Genomic DNA, 16,386 nt, shown 5'->3' with positions numbered 1-16,386 from the left:
AGCTGATTCACCTAATCCCACTCACCTGCCATGGGCTGTGTGTGTGTGTGTGTGTGTTTATGGTGGATAAAGGACATTTAAATGAGTTTTGAAAGATCATGAATAAAATGACTACGACAACTTAAACTACAAAGCACATGTTTGGAAATTAAGATAATTATTGTTATTTTCTTAGCCACAATCAAACAGTACTTATAAATTTAAACTGTCAGCATACCTTTCAAGATTTGGTGGCAGCTATGGTGTTGCTCTTCATTGTATATTTGTATATGTGTATAATATTTTACAATGATAATTCTTGGTCTTGCTGCATTGAAAAATGTAGCCCTGTTGTGATCCATGCTTATTCGTTTAACTGATCTTTGCACACTTTTACGTGCACATGCTCGGGAAGTAGTCTTGGGCCCAATCACAATTCCCACGCTCATGGACTGGACTTGGGTTTCATGTTCCTGCTGTGTCTTTGAGGGCTTAGGGTGGTCCCATTGTCAAATCCTCAAGTGCATTAAGGCTCTCTCTCAGATATTTCGAACCCTTTATGAACACTTTCTGAAAGTCTGTATTTCTCCCATTTACATTGACTACCTGGCAAAAGGCAAGAGAACTTTTTGAGGACAAGGGGTAAAAGACATAAAGACACATAAATAAATAATACAAATGATCAATAATTATTCAGATCTGAAACAACTACATAAATATATGAGAGAGTCTTTCATAAGATTTTCTTGTTTAAGACTATTTTCCAATATCTTTTTAAAATGTGAATCTTGGGGATACATGTGCACAGATGTGAAGTAAAAGATGGGTGACGTAAAAGACAGTAGGAAAGAAATCTGGTGGCAGGACAGGGTGAAACAATGGATTCTGTCAAATCCAACACAGGTTTAATATGGGAACTGATATCAACAAATTAGAAGAAAAACATCCAAAATTGGAAATGATAACATAAACAATCAGGCCATATTTTCAAAAAACACTTGTCTGACAGAAAACGCGTCAATATGTGTTTTTTATAAGTGGACAATTGTCACGCCCGGCTCGTCCGATCCTCGTGTGTGCCACGCCCCCCTCGTTACCTCGTGTTAATTCCCGATTGTGATCACCTGTGTCCTGTTCCTTTTGGCTAGTCTTGTGTATATTAGTCCACGTCTTCCTTTGTTTCCCAGATCCGTCATTGATGTTGTCTGCCGTATTGTCCTGTCAGCTCCTAATAAACCCCGTTTCTACCTGTAATCACGGCTCGACTTGCCTGCTTCTCCGCTCGCCCGCACGCTTCACAACAACAATAAGACAATTTTGAAAAACAGGTTGTGAGAATCATTTTTCAATTTTAATTTTAGAATGGGAAATGAATGGAAGGTACATGGGCTGAGAAGACTAATGGTTTTCAAAATAAATACAGCTGTTATGTTTTCAGTTTTGTATGTTTTGGGCTGTGTAATAGTGCACTTTTAGTAAACTTCATTTTATTTTTATATAAGAAATAATTCTTCATATTCACTACTGATAACATTACAATAAATTGCCACAGCTAGCTGTAAATGAACTGAAAATTCAGTTTCTAGTGACTCTTACTGGTCTATAGGCTTTAAAATTACTCATGTAGGCAATAGAGTGTATGTAATGCTTTCAATTGGCCTAAGGCTCAAATCAGGCCTGTTCAGAACATCTCAGCACTTTTTAGGTCTAGGCTGAGAGGTGTGGGATTCAGCACCCTCACAAGGAGGCCCTGTTTGCTTGTTTCTAGAACTAGTTGGCAGCCAGAATCTTGTTAGGGAAACATGAAACATCTGTACCTTTCTATCTCTAGGTAATAATTGTTTAAGTGATGATTCATAAATCATCTAACTGCTTTTCCAATGCTGGGTCCTGGGGTGGGGGGCTCTAGACCACAGGTGTCAGACTCCAGTCCTGGAGGGCCGGAGCCCTGCACATTTTTGGGTTTCCCCTCGTTTAACACACCTGATTCAACTTCTTGTGCTAATTACCACATAGCTGTTGAGCTGAATCATTTGTGGTGGAGCAGGGAAAGAACTAAGCTATACAGGGCTCCGGCCCCAAAGGACTGCAGTTTGACACCCCTGCTCTAGACGCAGCATAGGACATAAGACAGGGGATCATTCTAGACAGAAACCCAGTGCATTATGGGCCACGCACACACACACAGAGTCATACACACAATGGGCTATTTATGGACATCGATTCACCTAACCATATATTTAGACCGAGGGAGAAACCTCACCAAACAGTGAGAACGTGCAAACTCCACACAAACAGACAGGTGGTGACATACGAGCCTCCAACTATGGTGTTATGAGGAGATACACTACATGGAAGAAGTATTGGGATATAACTATTATTAATTATAAACAAAACAACAAAAATGTTATAAATATGAATGCTTAGGAGATCATTTAGTATATCTTCCTCTGCTGTTCCTGATTCCTGTTTATTGATTGATTGACTGAATGATTGATTTGTTGCTCTATGTGACACTGATGTTTTACAGGCAATTGATGCCTATCAGTATGATTCAATATTTCAGAGAATCAAGCAACAGTTATCCGTGTTCTGATTGGTTGTGCGCAAGGATTGCTGGGATTGCTGCGAGAGAGTGTTGTTGACTGTTGAGCTGCAGCGATTGTTTGGGATTGTTTTTTTGGAGTGTTTTGAACGTATATTTTGAGTGTTTGTGTGCTTTACCTGTTTACGTGGGTGGCTGTTTTATTTCTATTTATTGTTCTTATTTCTGTCGCAGTGAGTGCTTGTCTGTCCTGTCTATTAATTAACAGCACGATTATTACCGACAGTGAGCTGCGGGTGTCGCGTGAGCAGCATTTTCTGCCCGCGTTTAACTCCGTAACAAACACCCGCGGGGCGATAATAACTAATAATATCTAACGTCGGTATCGTGTTGGAATACGCCGTCTCCACCGGGTCAAGAGATTCACAGCTAACACGTGGAGAAGTTGCAGGTCACCAGTTTATTCCTTACACAGATCGATCAGGGAGCCACGCTCTGCCATACATTCAGCATGTACAAGAGGAAGCTCAACCATATGTATCAGCTGTATCCCTTTTAAAGCCCTTTGGGCATCTCCCCCCCTCTCTCGGTACCTTCCGTCTACGTGACAACCACATGTTTGACCAGGGCTGTGGAGTCGGAGTCGAGGAGTCGGAGTCGGAGACAATTTTGGGTACCTGGAGTCGGAGTCGGCAAAAAGTTAACCGACTCCGACTCCTACTAAATTTAAATGGGAATTAAAAAAGTAAGTTGAAATGTCCCAATTCACAAACAGTCATAATGAACTACTTCTCTGCTGTAAGAATAAAGCCCAATGCATGCAGTGCATAATGTTACCACAAAACGAACATGTCAAGTAACCATGAAGCATGCTTTTCATTGACTGTATGCGTCACTATATGGGATGTAATGCACAGGTAAGGTGCGGCACCGCTTTCCATTGTGTCGTGTTCCACTGTTACAGGGAACTGTGAACCTAGCCTAAAGCCCCCCATACATTTACAGATGCACTGCCGATTTTTCGGCCGTTCAACGAGTCATCACGCGTCAAACGCCTGAAAAATCACCTGGCACTGAGGAGCCCCCTCCCCCCAGGAAGAGGGAGGTTGTGGTAGTGGGGGATTCAATTATTAGGGGAGTAGACAGTTATGTGTGCACGCGTGATAGAGGGTCCTGTATGGTGTCCAGATCGCGTGGACAAGATTTTGGCCCCAGCTGGGGTGGATGTCGTGGTGCATGTTGGCACCAACGACATAGGCAAGGGTAGGAGGGCTGTTCTGCAGGATAAATTTATAGAAGCCGCCAATAAGCTTAGAAGCAGAACGTCCATGGTGGTATTCTCTGAAATACTCCCCGCGCCACGCGCAAAGTCAGGCTAAGTTAGCTGAGATAAGGAGATTAAATGCGTGGCTAAAAGGATGGTGTAGGAAAGAGGGGTTTAGGTTTATGGGGCACTGGAGGACCTTCTGGAACAGGTGGGACCTGTTCAAGCCGGATGGGTTGCATCTGAACCGGAGGGGAACCAGTGTACTGGGAAGGCGTATTTGTAGAGTAGTTGAGGAATGTTTAAACTAGGGACTGGGGGGGCAGGGAGGTTAGTTAAGTATGTAAGTGGGGGGAAATGGAAAGCCCCAAAAAATCATATTATAAGTGGGCACCGTAATAGGCCTACCCTTTGTTGTCTGTATTTAAACGCCAGGAGTATTAGGAATATAATTCATGATTTAGAGGCTTTTATCTCATCGGACTCTTATGATCTTATAGGAATAACTGAAACATGGTTGAGAGAAAAGGATGGACAAGAATATAATATGGTTGGTTACACGTTGTTCCGTAAAGACTGTATAGGTAAGAAGGTAGGTGGTGTTGCAGTAAATGTAAAGGAAAACTTGCAGGCAAGGGAGCTTACTGATATAAATAAAACTATGGAATCTGTATGGGTAAAATTAGATGCGTCCGAGGTCCACGTACCATCCCCTGCTCCTGCGCCGCCCATCCAGACTCCAGTGCTCCCCGTGACTCCAGTGCTCCCCGTGACTCCAGTGCCTGAATTCCTAGCCCAGTTCCCTGCTGCGGCTACGGCGTCCGCAGCCCCTGCTGCTGCTTTGCCCCCGGAGACCCCTACTCAGCCCCCAGTGCTCCCCGTGACTCCAGTGCTCCCCGTGACTCCAGTGCCTGAGCTCCCAGCTCAGTCCCCTGCTGCTGCTGCTACGGTGCCCGCGGCCCCTGCTCAGCCCCCAGTGGTCCCGGAAGTCCCCGTACTGCCCCCTGTTGGCCTGGAGCCTGGGGCGCCTGCTGCGTCCCCAGAGGCGCCTACGCTGGCGGCGCCTGCAGCGCCCCCTGTTGGTCTGGAGCCTGTGGCGCCTGCAGCGCCCCCCCAGGTTCCCGTGGGGTACCTTAAATCTGACATCTGATTGTTGTCTGTCTAAGGAAGAAATCTTGCTTTTTGAAACAGGTTCATGGGATTACTAAATGGACTTTTCTTGGTTAACTGGAACGCTGTTAACTCGTGTGTGACGTCATTCCCAGTTCCGAGTTCTGACCTTCAAGGTAAATGAAACGCAGCATCATTCTACCCGCTGGTCTCACCATGGTGTGCTATGAAGCCTTGTTTTTTTTCCACTGCCATGTAAACCCATTTTCACTCAATCAATTGGTACACAATTTTTCTGTCCACACAACAAACAGTGAAGGCCCAAGACCACCCTCAGGTGGACTGCTGTAATTGATTAACATTTGTATCACCAAATGTCATTGTAGCATTTTCAGACACCAGGCATATTTTAGAAAAAAAAATGCACAGTGCTTTTTTAATGAAGTTTCCTATTTTTGTTGAAGTCGATGTCCAATTGTCATTAGTTATGAGTGTTGTATTGGTTCATGGGTTTTAGCATTGCATTTACACTTAATATAGTATATGTGGTGTTTTCATCAAGGCTGTTGTTCAGAAGGCCTCAGCACTGACTAGGCCCAGACTGAGAGCTGTGGGGTCCTGCACTGTCACAAGGCAGCTCATCTCCACAGGGAAGCCCTGTTTTCTCAGCAGCAGAACAAACAAGCCGCCCATCAGAGGCCTGACATTAATAATTGATGAGCGTTAATGGCAGCACAGGGGAAAGGTGTGGAAGCAGGACCAGCTAAGGCACCCAGATGATGGAGGTCCTTCCCCAGAGCAGGGAGCACATTCAGCCTCTATAATCATCACACACTCGACAGCTCAGCAGGGAAAATTTGTTGTTCCACAAGCTGGAGACTGGAGTTAGCGCCTAGGCCTGAAATCTCATAACATTTTGTCTTCCTGTAGTACCATAACCCTAACTATTATTTATATTGATTACAACATTTAACTACCACAATATTAACATGCCTTGAGACTGAATCCTTGCTTTGATAAAAGGGTGAAGGATGTGTGATCATGTGACTACACAAGAGCCCCCCCTATACAGTAGACCACAGGACTTATCTCACCATATTGTTTATTTTTGGGAAAAACTGCTTGTTCATGACTTTAATGGACATTTCCATTGCTCCAGGTTGCTGGCTGTTTCACCTAACATCTAAAAGCAAGATATATGCACTTTAGTCCACAATTTCTGATGAAGCCATCTCCTCAGACATCACCTTAGCCCCTTAGCCTCTGTTTCTCAGGAAACATGAGTGAGCTGAGCTCCTGCTCCTTGTTCTCAAAAGCACTGGAATCTCACCCTTCAGTTCCAGGTTTAATAATTATGCACATCAAGGCCAGTCCAGGACTTTTATACGTAACTCAGGAGCCACACCTACTTATAAGTGTTTATTATCATCAACTCATGTTTTTCCTGTAGGGTAATATGTAGAGTTCTACTCTGTATTACACACATACAGCTCCCATAAACTATATGACTTTTAAACACCTTTTTCCATGCACTCTTGACTATTATTAACACTCTCCTCTCTGCAGATCACAGATCATCATTTAAATTCATGCAGCCCATGACTGACTCTACACAATAATCCCAACTAATTTGTGTTTCAAAGCATCATCTATCAGTCTTAAAGTGATTATAAAATTTAACATCAGGTTATTGTGTTATCCACGGTACTGTACCATATCACTATTGCTTCATATGTTTTTTAGCACCTCCTTGTGGTGCTCATTGAACACTGCAGGAGAACAAAATGCAGACGTTTGATCATTAGATGGCGCTATTTTCCACAGAGTCCATTTATGTTTTTTAAATTTCAGTGACATCATTGTTGTATTTCTATTCCCAGGTCACACCTGAGAAGTAAGGATCCCTTGTCATTAATGTCAGTGTATAAAGGCTTGAGCAGGATAACTTTTTCTTACCAGTATTGCTCATTGGGGACCCCTCAAAGCGCATAATAGGTAATGTAATGTTCATGGTTCAGGAGAGGGAGTTTTGATCTGACTAATTACCTGAAATCAAATCACAGAGTAATTCTTTTAGAGTCTTACATTGTTCCTTTCTCATTCATACCATCTGCTTTACTGAAAGTCAAATATCATATACTTAGCTAATTAGACTGATAAAATGTTACGCTATATTTATAACAAAATACCACATATATTATATAATACTCAGGTAGTTATTAGATTATATAATAATCAGGTAGTTAGCATAGAATCACCCTTTCATTTGTAGGATGACTTGACATGCTTATGACCTTCAACATAAAGTGAGAAATTAAATTAGTAACTTGAAATGTTTTGAGTCCTGGTCTCCCCGTTAAAAATACACAATGCAAAATGCAGGTATGTACAAAAGGATGACACTGATATTCTGACAGGGGAAAGCATGGAATAGTGCTGAAATTCTTGGAATCAGGACTCACCAAACATGCAGGCTTGGCATATGTGAATCATAGTTCAATGTAACAGCTATATAGAAAGGCAGAGACTCGTAGAGACTCAGCTTATAAGGGAGGTACTGAGAATCACATCAGGCAGCACATGGAGCATGAAGGTACACCGTGCCCATTTTCAGAATGCTCTCCTGTTCCTCAGAATGTCTGGCTGATGTTAATGTAGTGAACATTGATTTTTCCAGGCTTATAGGAATCATTTCAACAGGTAAAATCTGACTATATTTTTATGGTGCATTTGTAAAGCAAGCAGGAAAAAGGCCTCATTATTTACCGTGCTCAGTACATTTCAGCAGATCTATACAGCCTGACAGACCAGTGGTGACATGCTGTTTACCGAAAATAAGAAACTTAATTTGCACATTTTCTCCTTCTCTTTGCTCCCAGGACACTGAAAATGGTGGACAATATGACAGGAATAGCGGATGGCAGCAAATGGTCAGAAATTCTCTCATTCGGGCCTCTCATCACTGAGGTGCTAGTGGGAATCTTCTTATACATCAATGGCCTCATGATTTTCACCTTCTTCATGAAGGAGGCCTTTCGCACCGATACCCGCTATATCCTTTTTGCCCACATGCTCTTTGTGGATTCTTCACTGCTGGTGGTGACCAGCTTGGTTGGGCTGCTGAACTACTACAGAGTGGCAATCCCCTATGAGGCCTGCATAGTGCTCAACCTGGTCATGATGTGGTTGGAATTCTGCACACCTCTGACTTTGGTGGCCATGTGCCTGGAGCGCTATGTGGCTGTGTGTAAGCCCCTGAGGCATGCTGCCATCTCCACACCGAGGATTAGAGTGGTGGGCCTGCTCCTCATTTGGGGGCTGGGCTGTGTACCTGCCCTCGTCATTCTCCTTTCCTTCGCAGCCCTGGTCTCAGTTGAGCGGCTCACCATGAGAGTCATGTGCACTGTGGATGCACTGATTGTGATTGAATGGCAGAAGTACCTCCAAATTGCTGTGTTCAAATTCTATTTCTTGCTCATGTCCATGGTAATCGCCTTCACATACGTCAAGGTGGCTGCAGCTGCCCGGTCTGCCTCTGGTGAAAACAGGAAGTCGAGCACCAAAGGCACGAGGACAGTGGCTCTCCATGCCATCCAGCTCTTCCTTTGCCTCATACAGCTACTTACGCCTTTCGTGGACATGGCTCTGATAAAGATCAGCGTGGTGATCTACATCTATATCCGTTTTGTGAATTTCATAATGTTTGTGATAACGCCGCGTTGCCTGAGCTCATTGATCTATGGTTTGAGGGACCAGAACTTCTTCCAGGCGTTGAAACACTATGCTGTTTGTGGACTGGATAAGAAGGCTCAACCAGATGCTTCTCATTTCAGGAAGGTGGAACTGAGGCATTAATATTAAGGAGGCCCCTGGGAGATACTAGATCAGACTGGATAAGACTGCACATATTAGTGCCTATTATTATTATTATTATTATTATTATTGTTATTATTACTGCCCCTTCATTATGCAAAGTTAAAGTTAAACTGCCCATTCCTCATTTTGAATATTGTAATGATGTTAATGTGTTAAATGCTAACAACTAAATTGTGCTTTTTTGTTGGTCTCTGCATGTGGTTTAATTTTAAAATCACACTCATCTTCATGCTTCATATAATATATATTTTGAAAGAGTAAGCTAAGATTTTCTCAGCCTATCCATCTTTCTACTGCTTTTCCAGTCCAGGATCACAGGGAATTTTCACTCCATAAACTTAACAGAGCTGTATAGATGACCTGTGACCTAATAATAATACTGCCTTTTACCTTCCCAGTAGATGATTTGAATGACCAAAACGCATCAGCTAATATAAGCTGCAGTTTGTTTACAGTTCAGTGAATCTGTACTGTTACCTGTATAACTCATATCTGCAGGTATTGTACAAGTGGAACATCTTAATGATGTATAAGCTCCTCATGAACATGTTTGTAGTGTTTCTATAGTGTTCTCACTTTCTGTAAATAAACTGATTGTGCGGAGCCGTAAGTGGATCACCACCACCTTCCTTTCCTGCCTGTACCATGCCCCTGAGTTAATTACAGAAGCCCCCCAGTCCTACACTTACAGCTTGTTTACAGTTCAGTGAACCTGTACTGTTACCTGAATAACTCATATCTGCAGGTATCATACAAGCAGGACATCTCACTGTAGTATAAGCTCCTCCAGCCCATGCAGCACATGGTGATTTCCATACCCTAATATTCAGTTATGCAAAAGACCAAAATATCTTTATTTGTTAGCTGCAATTCACCAGTGCTTCCCACAGATATAACCTGCAAGCTCTGAGGTACAGATCCATATATTAGCTGCTGTGCTCCCTGCAGCTGAGTCACACACAGCCATTTTTATAAAATAAGAGAGGCACAGATATAAGTCAAAGCATGTTAACAGGTGTTGGCGACTGTATTCACAGTTATTACTTCTTCATCACTGCACGTGCAGGCAACAGAGTGTATGTGGTGTTTTCACTAGGTCACATTAAGGCTGCAATCAGGCCTGTTGTTCAGAATGCCTCTGCACTGACTAGGCCCAGGCTGAGAGCTGGGGGACCCGCACTGTCACAAGGCAGCTCATCTCCACAGGGAAGCCCTGTTTGCACAGCAGCAGAACAAACAGGCCGTCCATCAGAGGCCTATAATCATCACACACTCAACAAGTCAGCAGGGAAAATCTGTTGTTCCACAAGCAGGAGACTGGAGTTGTGCCTAGGCCTGAAATCTCATAAAATGTTGTCTTCCTGTAGTACTATAAGCCTAGCAAATATTTATATTGATTACAACATTTAACGATCATAATATTAATTTTCTGTGGCCTGGGATGGTTATGTATAAGTGGTTATGGGACATAAATACATGTACTACCAAAGTAAAAAGCCCGTCATCATAAGTGACACTGAACCATCAAGAGCCATAAGTACCAGTGTGTGAAACACTGTTGGAGGGATGTGACATCATTCTTCCATCATGTGGTGTTATGGTAAAAACGATGAAAAAACATTACCTGAGGTAGTGTTGCTGTGTCCTTCATTTATCCAATTGCAATAAAGTGACTCTGATAGTCATGGCAGGGGGTTTACATTGTGCTTATCGAACCAGTTAAGTCACGGTTGTGCCCTGTGGCTGGGGGCATTGCCATCTGAGAGATTCCACACTTCACTGTGGGAAAGATGATCACTCAGAATGGCCTTGTAGCTATTGGCATTCGCTTTGCCCTAAAAGTGGCTGACTGGGCCTAAACCAGTGGTCCCCAAACTTTCTCTGCAGGGCCCCCTTTTCTAGATAGGAACATTATTGAGCCCCCCCACCCCCCCATTCAAACTACACAGGTTCAGATTCAAACTTTATTTTAAATACAACTCCCTCTTCTAATTGAGCTAAACAAATGCAATTACAGAATACAAATGGTGCAATTTCACCACTGTGGGAGAAAAAAGAGCAATCAATTACAAATAAAAGTCCAACATAAGTTTGAAATTATGCTAATGCAGATTTAACATTCCCGTTAATATTTATTGGCGTACACAAATTAAAGTTTGTCTTACGATTACCGCATTTTGTTTTTAATGATAACCGCAGGTTTCAGCCTAAACTATGGCACAAAACAACACTAAATCATACCCATTAATTGATAGTCTCCCTGCACTTCATGTAGAAAATTTTTAAACCTCGTTTTTCATGATATGGTTAGATTTTTTGACCGGCGCGGCAAAACGTCGTCACGCGTCACCATGTCACATGGTACAAAAACCTTGCAAGAGCAAGACGACTTAAGACAGATTGTACCGTACCTCTCAGCCGGCTGAACAAACTAGAACAGCCTCCGTGACGACACAACTTTGCCCTTATTGGCTGAAGAACGTGACGTTTGTATCCGAGGAAGTTCCGATGCGTTATCTGCTATTTCTCCCGAATATCACGTAAAGCATTGAGAACTGGTTTTCAGTTAATTTACCTGGTAAAATAAAGTTTAAATAAATTACATAAATGCTCTAATAGTACACGTAAGTTAGTGGTTTATTTATTGTTAGTTACTGTAATGTTGCGCTGCTTTCTTTGTTTAATCGTCCATTCTGTGAAGAGATTATTTGAAGGTGGCACATGCCCCTCAGGCTATCCCATTGGTGCGCCCACCCCGCAATACCTCTGCGCCCCCCTAGGGGGGCATGCCCCCCAGTTTGAGAACCACTGGCCTAAACGATACCAGGAAAATGTATCTCACACCATATACGACCCAGAACCAGTCTCTGACATGGCTCTATGTATGGGATTTGCATGTTCTCCCCATGTCATTTGCTATTGGCTTGTCCCTCACAGCCTAAATATATCTTAACGTGAGTTGGGGTTACCAAATTACACATAGGTTTGAATGATCTGTGAATGTGCCCTGTAATGGGTTGGTGCACCATCTTGGGTTGTTCCCTCCTATGGGCCTCAAGGCTCCTGACCCCCTGTGACCCCAGACAGGATAAATGGACAGAAAATAGATGGATCTATAGTCATATAAATTATGGGCAGCAGAGCCAGTCCAGGACTTCTATACATAACTCAGGAGCCATAACTTCATGAAAGTTCTTATTTTCAGGTAACTCATGTGTTTCCTTTAGGGTAATCTGTGTAGTTCTATTGTCTGTTAGACACCTATAGCTCCCATAATCTTCACCAGATTTATACACCTTCTTTCACTCACTATTAAGTCTTTTCTCTGCAAATCACCTGAATTCACCAAACCATGACGCTTCACCTCAGCATTGTTTACCAATTCATGCTGCCCATGACTGACAGTACACAATAATCCCAACAAATGTGAGTTACAAAGCATGATGATGAAATTTGGGGGCAAAGGCCTATTGGAGAACCGTGCCCTATGGTGTTGGTTGAACAAAATGCTTGAGAACAAAATGCAGATGTTTAATCACTAGATGGCACTGTTTTCAGGCTACTGATATACACTCATCTCAACAGAGTCCATTTTTTATTTTTGATTTTCAGTGACATCATTGGTGTGCTTTTATTCCCAGGTTACACCTAAGAAGTAAGGATCCCTTGTCATTAATGTCTGTGTATAAAGGTTTGACCAGCATAACTTTTTCTTACCAGTATTGTTCATTGAGGACCCTTCAAAGCATATAACAGGTAATGTCATGTTCGTGTTTCAGGAGAGGGAGATTTTATGTGACTGATTACCTAAAATCAAAATGCTGACTAATACTTTTATGATCTTACAATGTTCTTTCCTCATGTAGAATATCATGATATTAGCCAATTAGACTGTCTGATAATTGTGTATACTTTATTCATAACAGATTACCACTTATATAACAGCCAGATTGATATTCGGATAATATCACTTTTTCAGTTGTAGGAGGCTTTGACATACTTATGACCTTCAACATAATGTAAAAAATTGTGAAATTTGTAACATGGAATGTTTTGATGCTTAAATTAATTAAAAAAGCAGGCATATCCAAAAGAATGACTCTGATATTCTGCCAGGGAAAAGCAGGGAATAGTGCTGAAATTCTTGGAATCACGACTCTTCAAACGTGAAGGTTTGGGAGGTTGTGTGAATCATAGTTCAATGTAACAGCTAAATAGAAAGGCAGAGACTCATAGGGACACAGCTCATAAGGGACGTAATGAGGATGACTTCAGGTAGCACATGGAGCATGAAGGTACACTGTGCCCATTTTCTGTTCCTCAGAGTGTCTCGTGGATGTCAGTATAGCAGACAATGATTTTCCAAGGCTTTTGGGAATCATTTCAGTACCAATGCATATGACATTCGTAATATAAGCAGGAAAATGGTCCTGTTATTCAGCATGTTCAATAGATTTCATGGGGTCTATCAATCTTTTAGCCTAGTGATAAAACAGTGCTTACCAAAAATAATAAAGGAAAACCGTCTGCACATTTTCTCCTTCTCTTTGTTCCCAGGAAACTGAAGATGGCAGACAATATGACAGGAATCACTAATGGCAGCAAATCGTCAGATTCTGTCTCTCCCAAGCGTTTCATGGCCGATGTGATCATCATTCAGGTGCTGGTGGGCATCTTCTTATACATCAACGGCCTCATGATCTTCACTTTCTTCATGAAGGAGGCCTTTCGCACCGATACTCGCTATATCCTTTTTGCCCACATGCTCTTTGTGGATTCCTCTGTGATGGTGGCGACAAACCTGGCTGTGCTGTTTATGCACTATGCTGTGGTAATCCCCTTTGAGGCCTGTATAGTGCTCAACCTGATCATGATCTGGTTGGAATTCTGCACACCTCTGACCTTGGTGGCCATGTGCCTGGAGCGCTATGTGGCTGTGTGTAAGCCCCTGAGGCATGCTGCCATCTCCACGCCGAGGATTAGAGTGGTAGGCCTGCTCCTCATTTGGGGGCTGGGCTGTGTACCTGCCCTCGTCATCCTCCTTTCCTGCGCAGCCTTGGTCTCAGTTAAGCAGCTCACCGTGAGAGTCTTGTGCTCCTTGAATGCGCTGATTGTAATTGAGTGGCAGAGGTACCTCCAAATTGCTGTATTCAAGTTCTATTTCTTGCTTATGTCCATGGTCATTGCCTTCACATACGTCAAGGTGGCTGCAGCTGCTCGGTCTGCCTCTGGTGAAGACAGCAAGTCGAGTGCCAAAGGCACAAGGACAGTGGCTCTCCATGCCATCCAGCTACTCCTTTGCCTCATACAGCTACTTACACCTTGGTTGGAGATGGCTGTGTTACAGATCAGTGTGGTGATCTACGCCAAAATCCGCATTGTCAATTTTGTTGTCTTCATGATAGCTCCACGGTGCCTGAGCCCATTGATCTATGGTTTGAGGGACCAGAATTTCTTCCAGGCATTGAAACACTTTGCTATTTTTGGCCTGAATAAGAAGATTCAACCAGGTGCCTCTCGTTTAGTTCCAAAGACTTGGCACTGAGGCATTAGTTTCACTCTGTGGCGCCTTGACATTATGCTTGTTAATCAGTACTGTCTTACAAATTTTACCCTCTAGTCAGTTCATGTATATAGAGTCATGCCAGTCTGTCATTATATCTGCACCTTTCATACCAAGTAAAATTCTGTGTGCATGTTTGTACTTGCTGAAAAACCAATCATAGTATAATCAGCTAAGATTCTATCTGCCAAACGATCTTTTAACCACTTATCCAGTCGGGGTCCCAGGGAAGTTTCAGTACATAAATTAAACAAATCTGTAGACACAAACCCATGACATGACAGTAATACCTTCCCAGCAGATCCAGGGTGACTCAGACAGCTGATGATTTTAATGACCAAAGCGTGTCAGCTAATTTAACCTGCAGTTTGTTTACAGTTCGGTGAATTTGTATTGTTACCTGTATAACTCATATCTGCAGGTATCATGCAAGCGGAACATCCCACTGTAGTATAAGCTCCTTAAGGCCATGCACCACATAGTAAATTCTACTGAAATTCAACAGTGCTTTCCAGAAATATAACCTGCAAGTTTTGAGGTACTGATCCATATATTAGCTGCTGTGCGCCCCTGTAGCTGAGTCAAGCACAGCCATTTTTATAAAATAAGAGAGGCACAGATATAAGTCAAAGCATGTTAACAGGTGTTCGGCCACTGCATTCACAGTTAGTATTGCAAGTGTAAGTACTGGAGTGCATGTGATGTTTCCATTAGGCCAGAATAAGGCTGCAATCAGGCCTGTTTTCAGAAGGCCTCAGCACTGACTAGGCCCAGACTGAGAGCTGTGGAGTCCTGCACTGTCACAAGGCAGCTCATCTCCACAGGGAAGCCCTGTTTGCTCAGCAGCAGAACAAACTAGCTGTCCATCAGAGGCCTGACATTAATAAATGATGAGCGTTAATGGCAGCACAGGGGAAAGGTGTGGAAGCAGGACCAGCTAAGGCACCCAGATGATGGAGGTCCTTCCCCAGAGCAGGGAGCACATTCAGCCTCTATAATCATCACACACTCGACAGCTCAGCAGGGAAAATCTGTTGTTCCACTAACTAGATACTGGAGTTAGTGCCTAGGCCTGAAATCTCGTAAATTTGTCTCTTCCTGTAGTACCATAATCCTAACTATTATTTATATTGCCAATAACATTTAACTACAACGATTATGTATGACCTAAGATTAGTGGTAATGGATAAGTGGTTACGGGAGATGAGCAAATGTACCACCAAAGTAAAAGGTTCACCTTACATCTAATAGTGAACAACATGCATTTTTGTCGACAGTTGCTCATGAAACCATCTCCTCAGACATCATTAGCCCCTTAGCCTCTGTTTCTCAGGAAACATCAGAAGTGAGCTCCTGCTAAAGGTTCTCGAACAACAACCCCATTCTCAAAAGCACCGGAATCTCACCTGTCAGTGCTGGGTTTAATAATTATGGACAGCAGGGCCAGTCCAGGACTTCAATATATAACTCAGGAGCCACACCTTCATGGAAGCTCTTATTGTCAGTCAGCTCTTGTTTTTCCTTTTGGGTTACCTTTGTAGTTCAGTTATCTGTTACAACACAAAGCTCCAGTAAACTTTATGAGATTTAAACACTTTCTTCCAATCTTATTAATTAAGTCACTTCTGTGCAAATTACCATTATTTAATAATCTCCTCCTCACCTCATTGTCTACCAAATCATGTAGCCCATGACTGACAGTACACAGTCATCCCAACCAATGTGAGTTTCGAAGATTAGTCTCTGTCATCACTACTGGCCCACTAAGTGCTCCACACTGACTGTCACAATGGGAAAAACGGTACCCTAAGTTCAGTATCAGCCCAAACTACACCTCAGAGTTTTAAACCCATCATCATGATAAAGACATAAATACCCTTAAACCATGTTAATAGGTATTAGCCACTGCAGTCACAGTTATTACTTCTATAGCACTGCATGTGTAGGCAGCAGAGTGTATGTGATGTTTCCATTAGGCCAGAATAAGGCAGCAATTGGGCCTGTTATTAAGAAGGCCTCAGCTCTGACTAGGCCCAGGCTGAGAGCTGT

The 16,386-nt window shown here is 42.8% G+C and overlaps 2 protein-coding genes across 2 annotated transcripts; both read left to right on the top strand.

Moving 5' to 3' along the window:
* The first annotated feature begins 7,799 nt into the window (after positions 1-7,799).
* LOC111837969 (odorant receptor 131-2-like) lies at positions 7,800-8,753 on the top strand. The gene has a single exon (XM_023800464.2). It carries the CDS (start codon positions 7,800-7,802, stop codon positions 8,751-8,753), a length of 954 nt encoding a protein of 317 aa, XP_023656232.2.
* A 4,600-nt stretch (positions 8,754-13,353) lies between these two features.
* Positions 13,354-14,319, top strand: LOC111841729 (odorant receptor 131-2-like). Its single transcript, XM_023807700.1, has one exon. The coding sequence runs from the start codon at positions 13,354-13,356 to the stop codon at positions 14,317-14,319; it is 966 nt and encodes a 321-aa protein (XP_023663468.1).
* Positions 14,320-16,386: the final 2,067 nt, after the last annotated feature.

Source organism: Paramormyrops kingsleyae, chromosome 18 (assembly GCF_048594095.1).
Source record: "Paramormyrops kingsleyae isolate MSU_618 chromosome 18, PKINGS_0.4, whole genome shotgun sequence".
Lineage (NCBI taxonomy): Eukaryota > Metazoa > Chordata > Actinopteri > Osteoglossiformes > Mormyridae > Paramormyrops > Paramormyrops kingsleyae.
This window is presented reverse-complemented; position numbering and strand designations above follow the sequence as displayed.

What these genes read in the sequence shown, in the direction of transcription:
- LOC111841729 (XM_023807700.1), top strand. Translation starts at nt 13,354, where the DNA reads ATGACAGGAATCACTAATGGCAGCAAATCGTCAGATTCTGTCTCTCCC.
- LOC111837969 (XM_023800464.2), top strand. Translation starts at nt 7,800, where the DNA reads ATGACAGGAATAGCGGATGGCAGCAAATGGTCAGAAATTCTCTCATTC.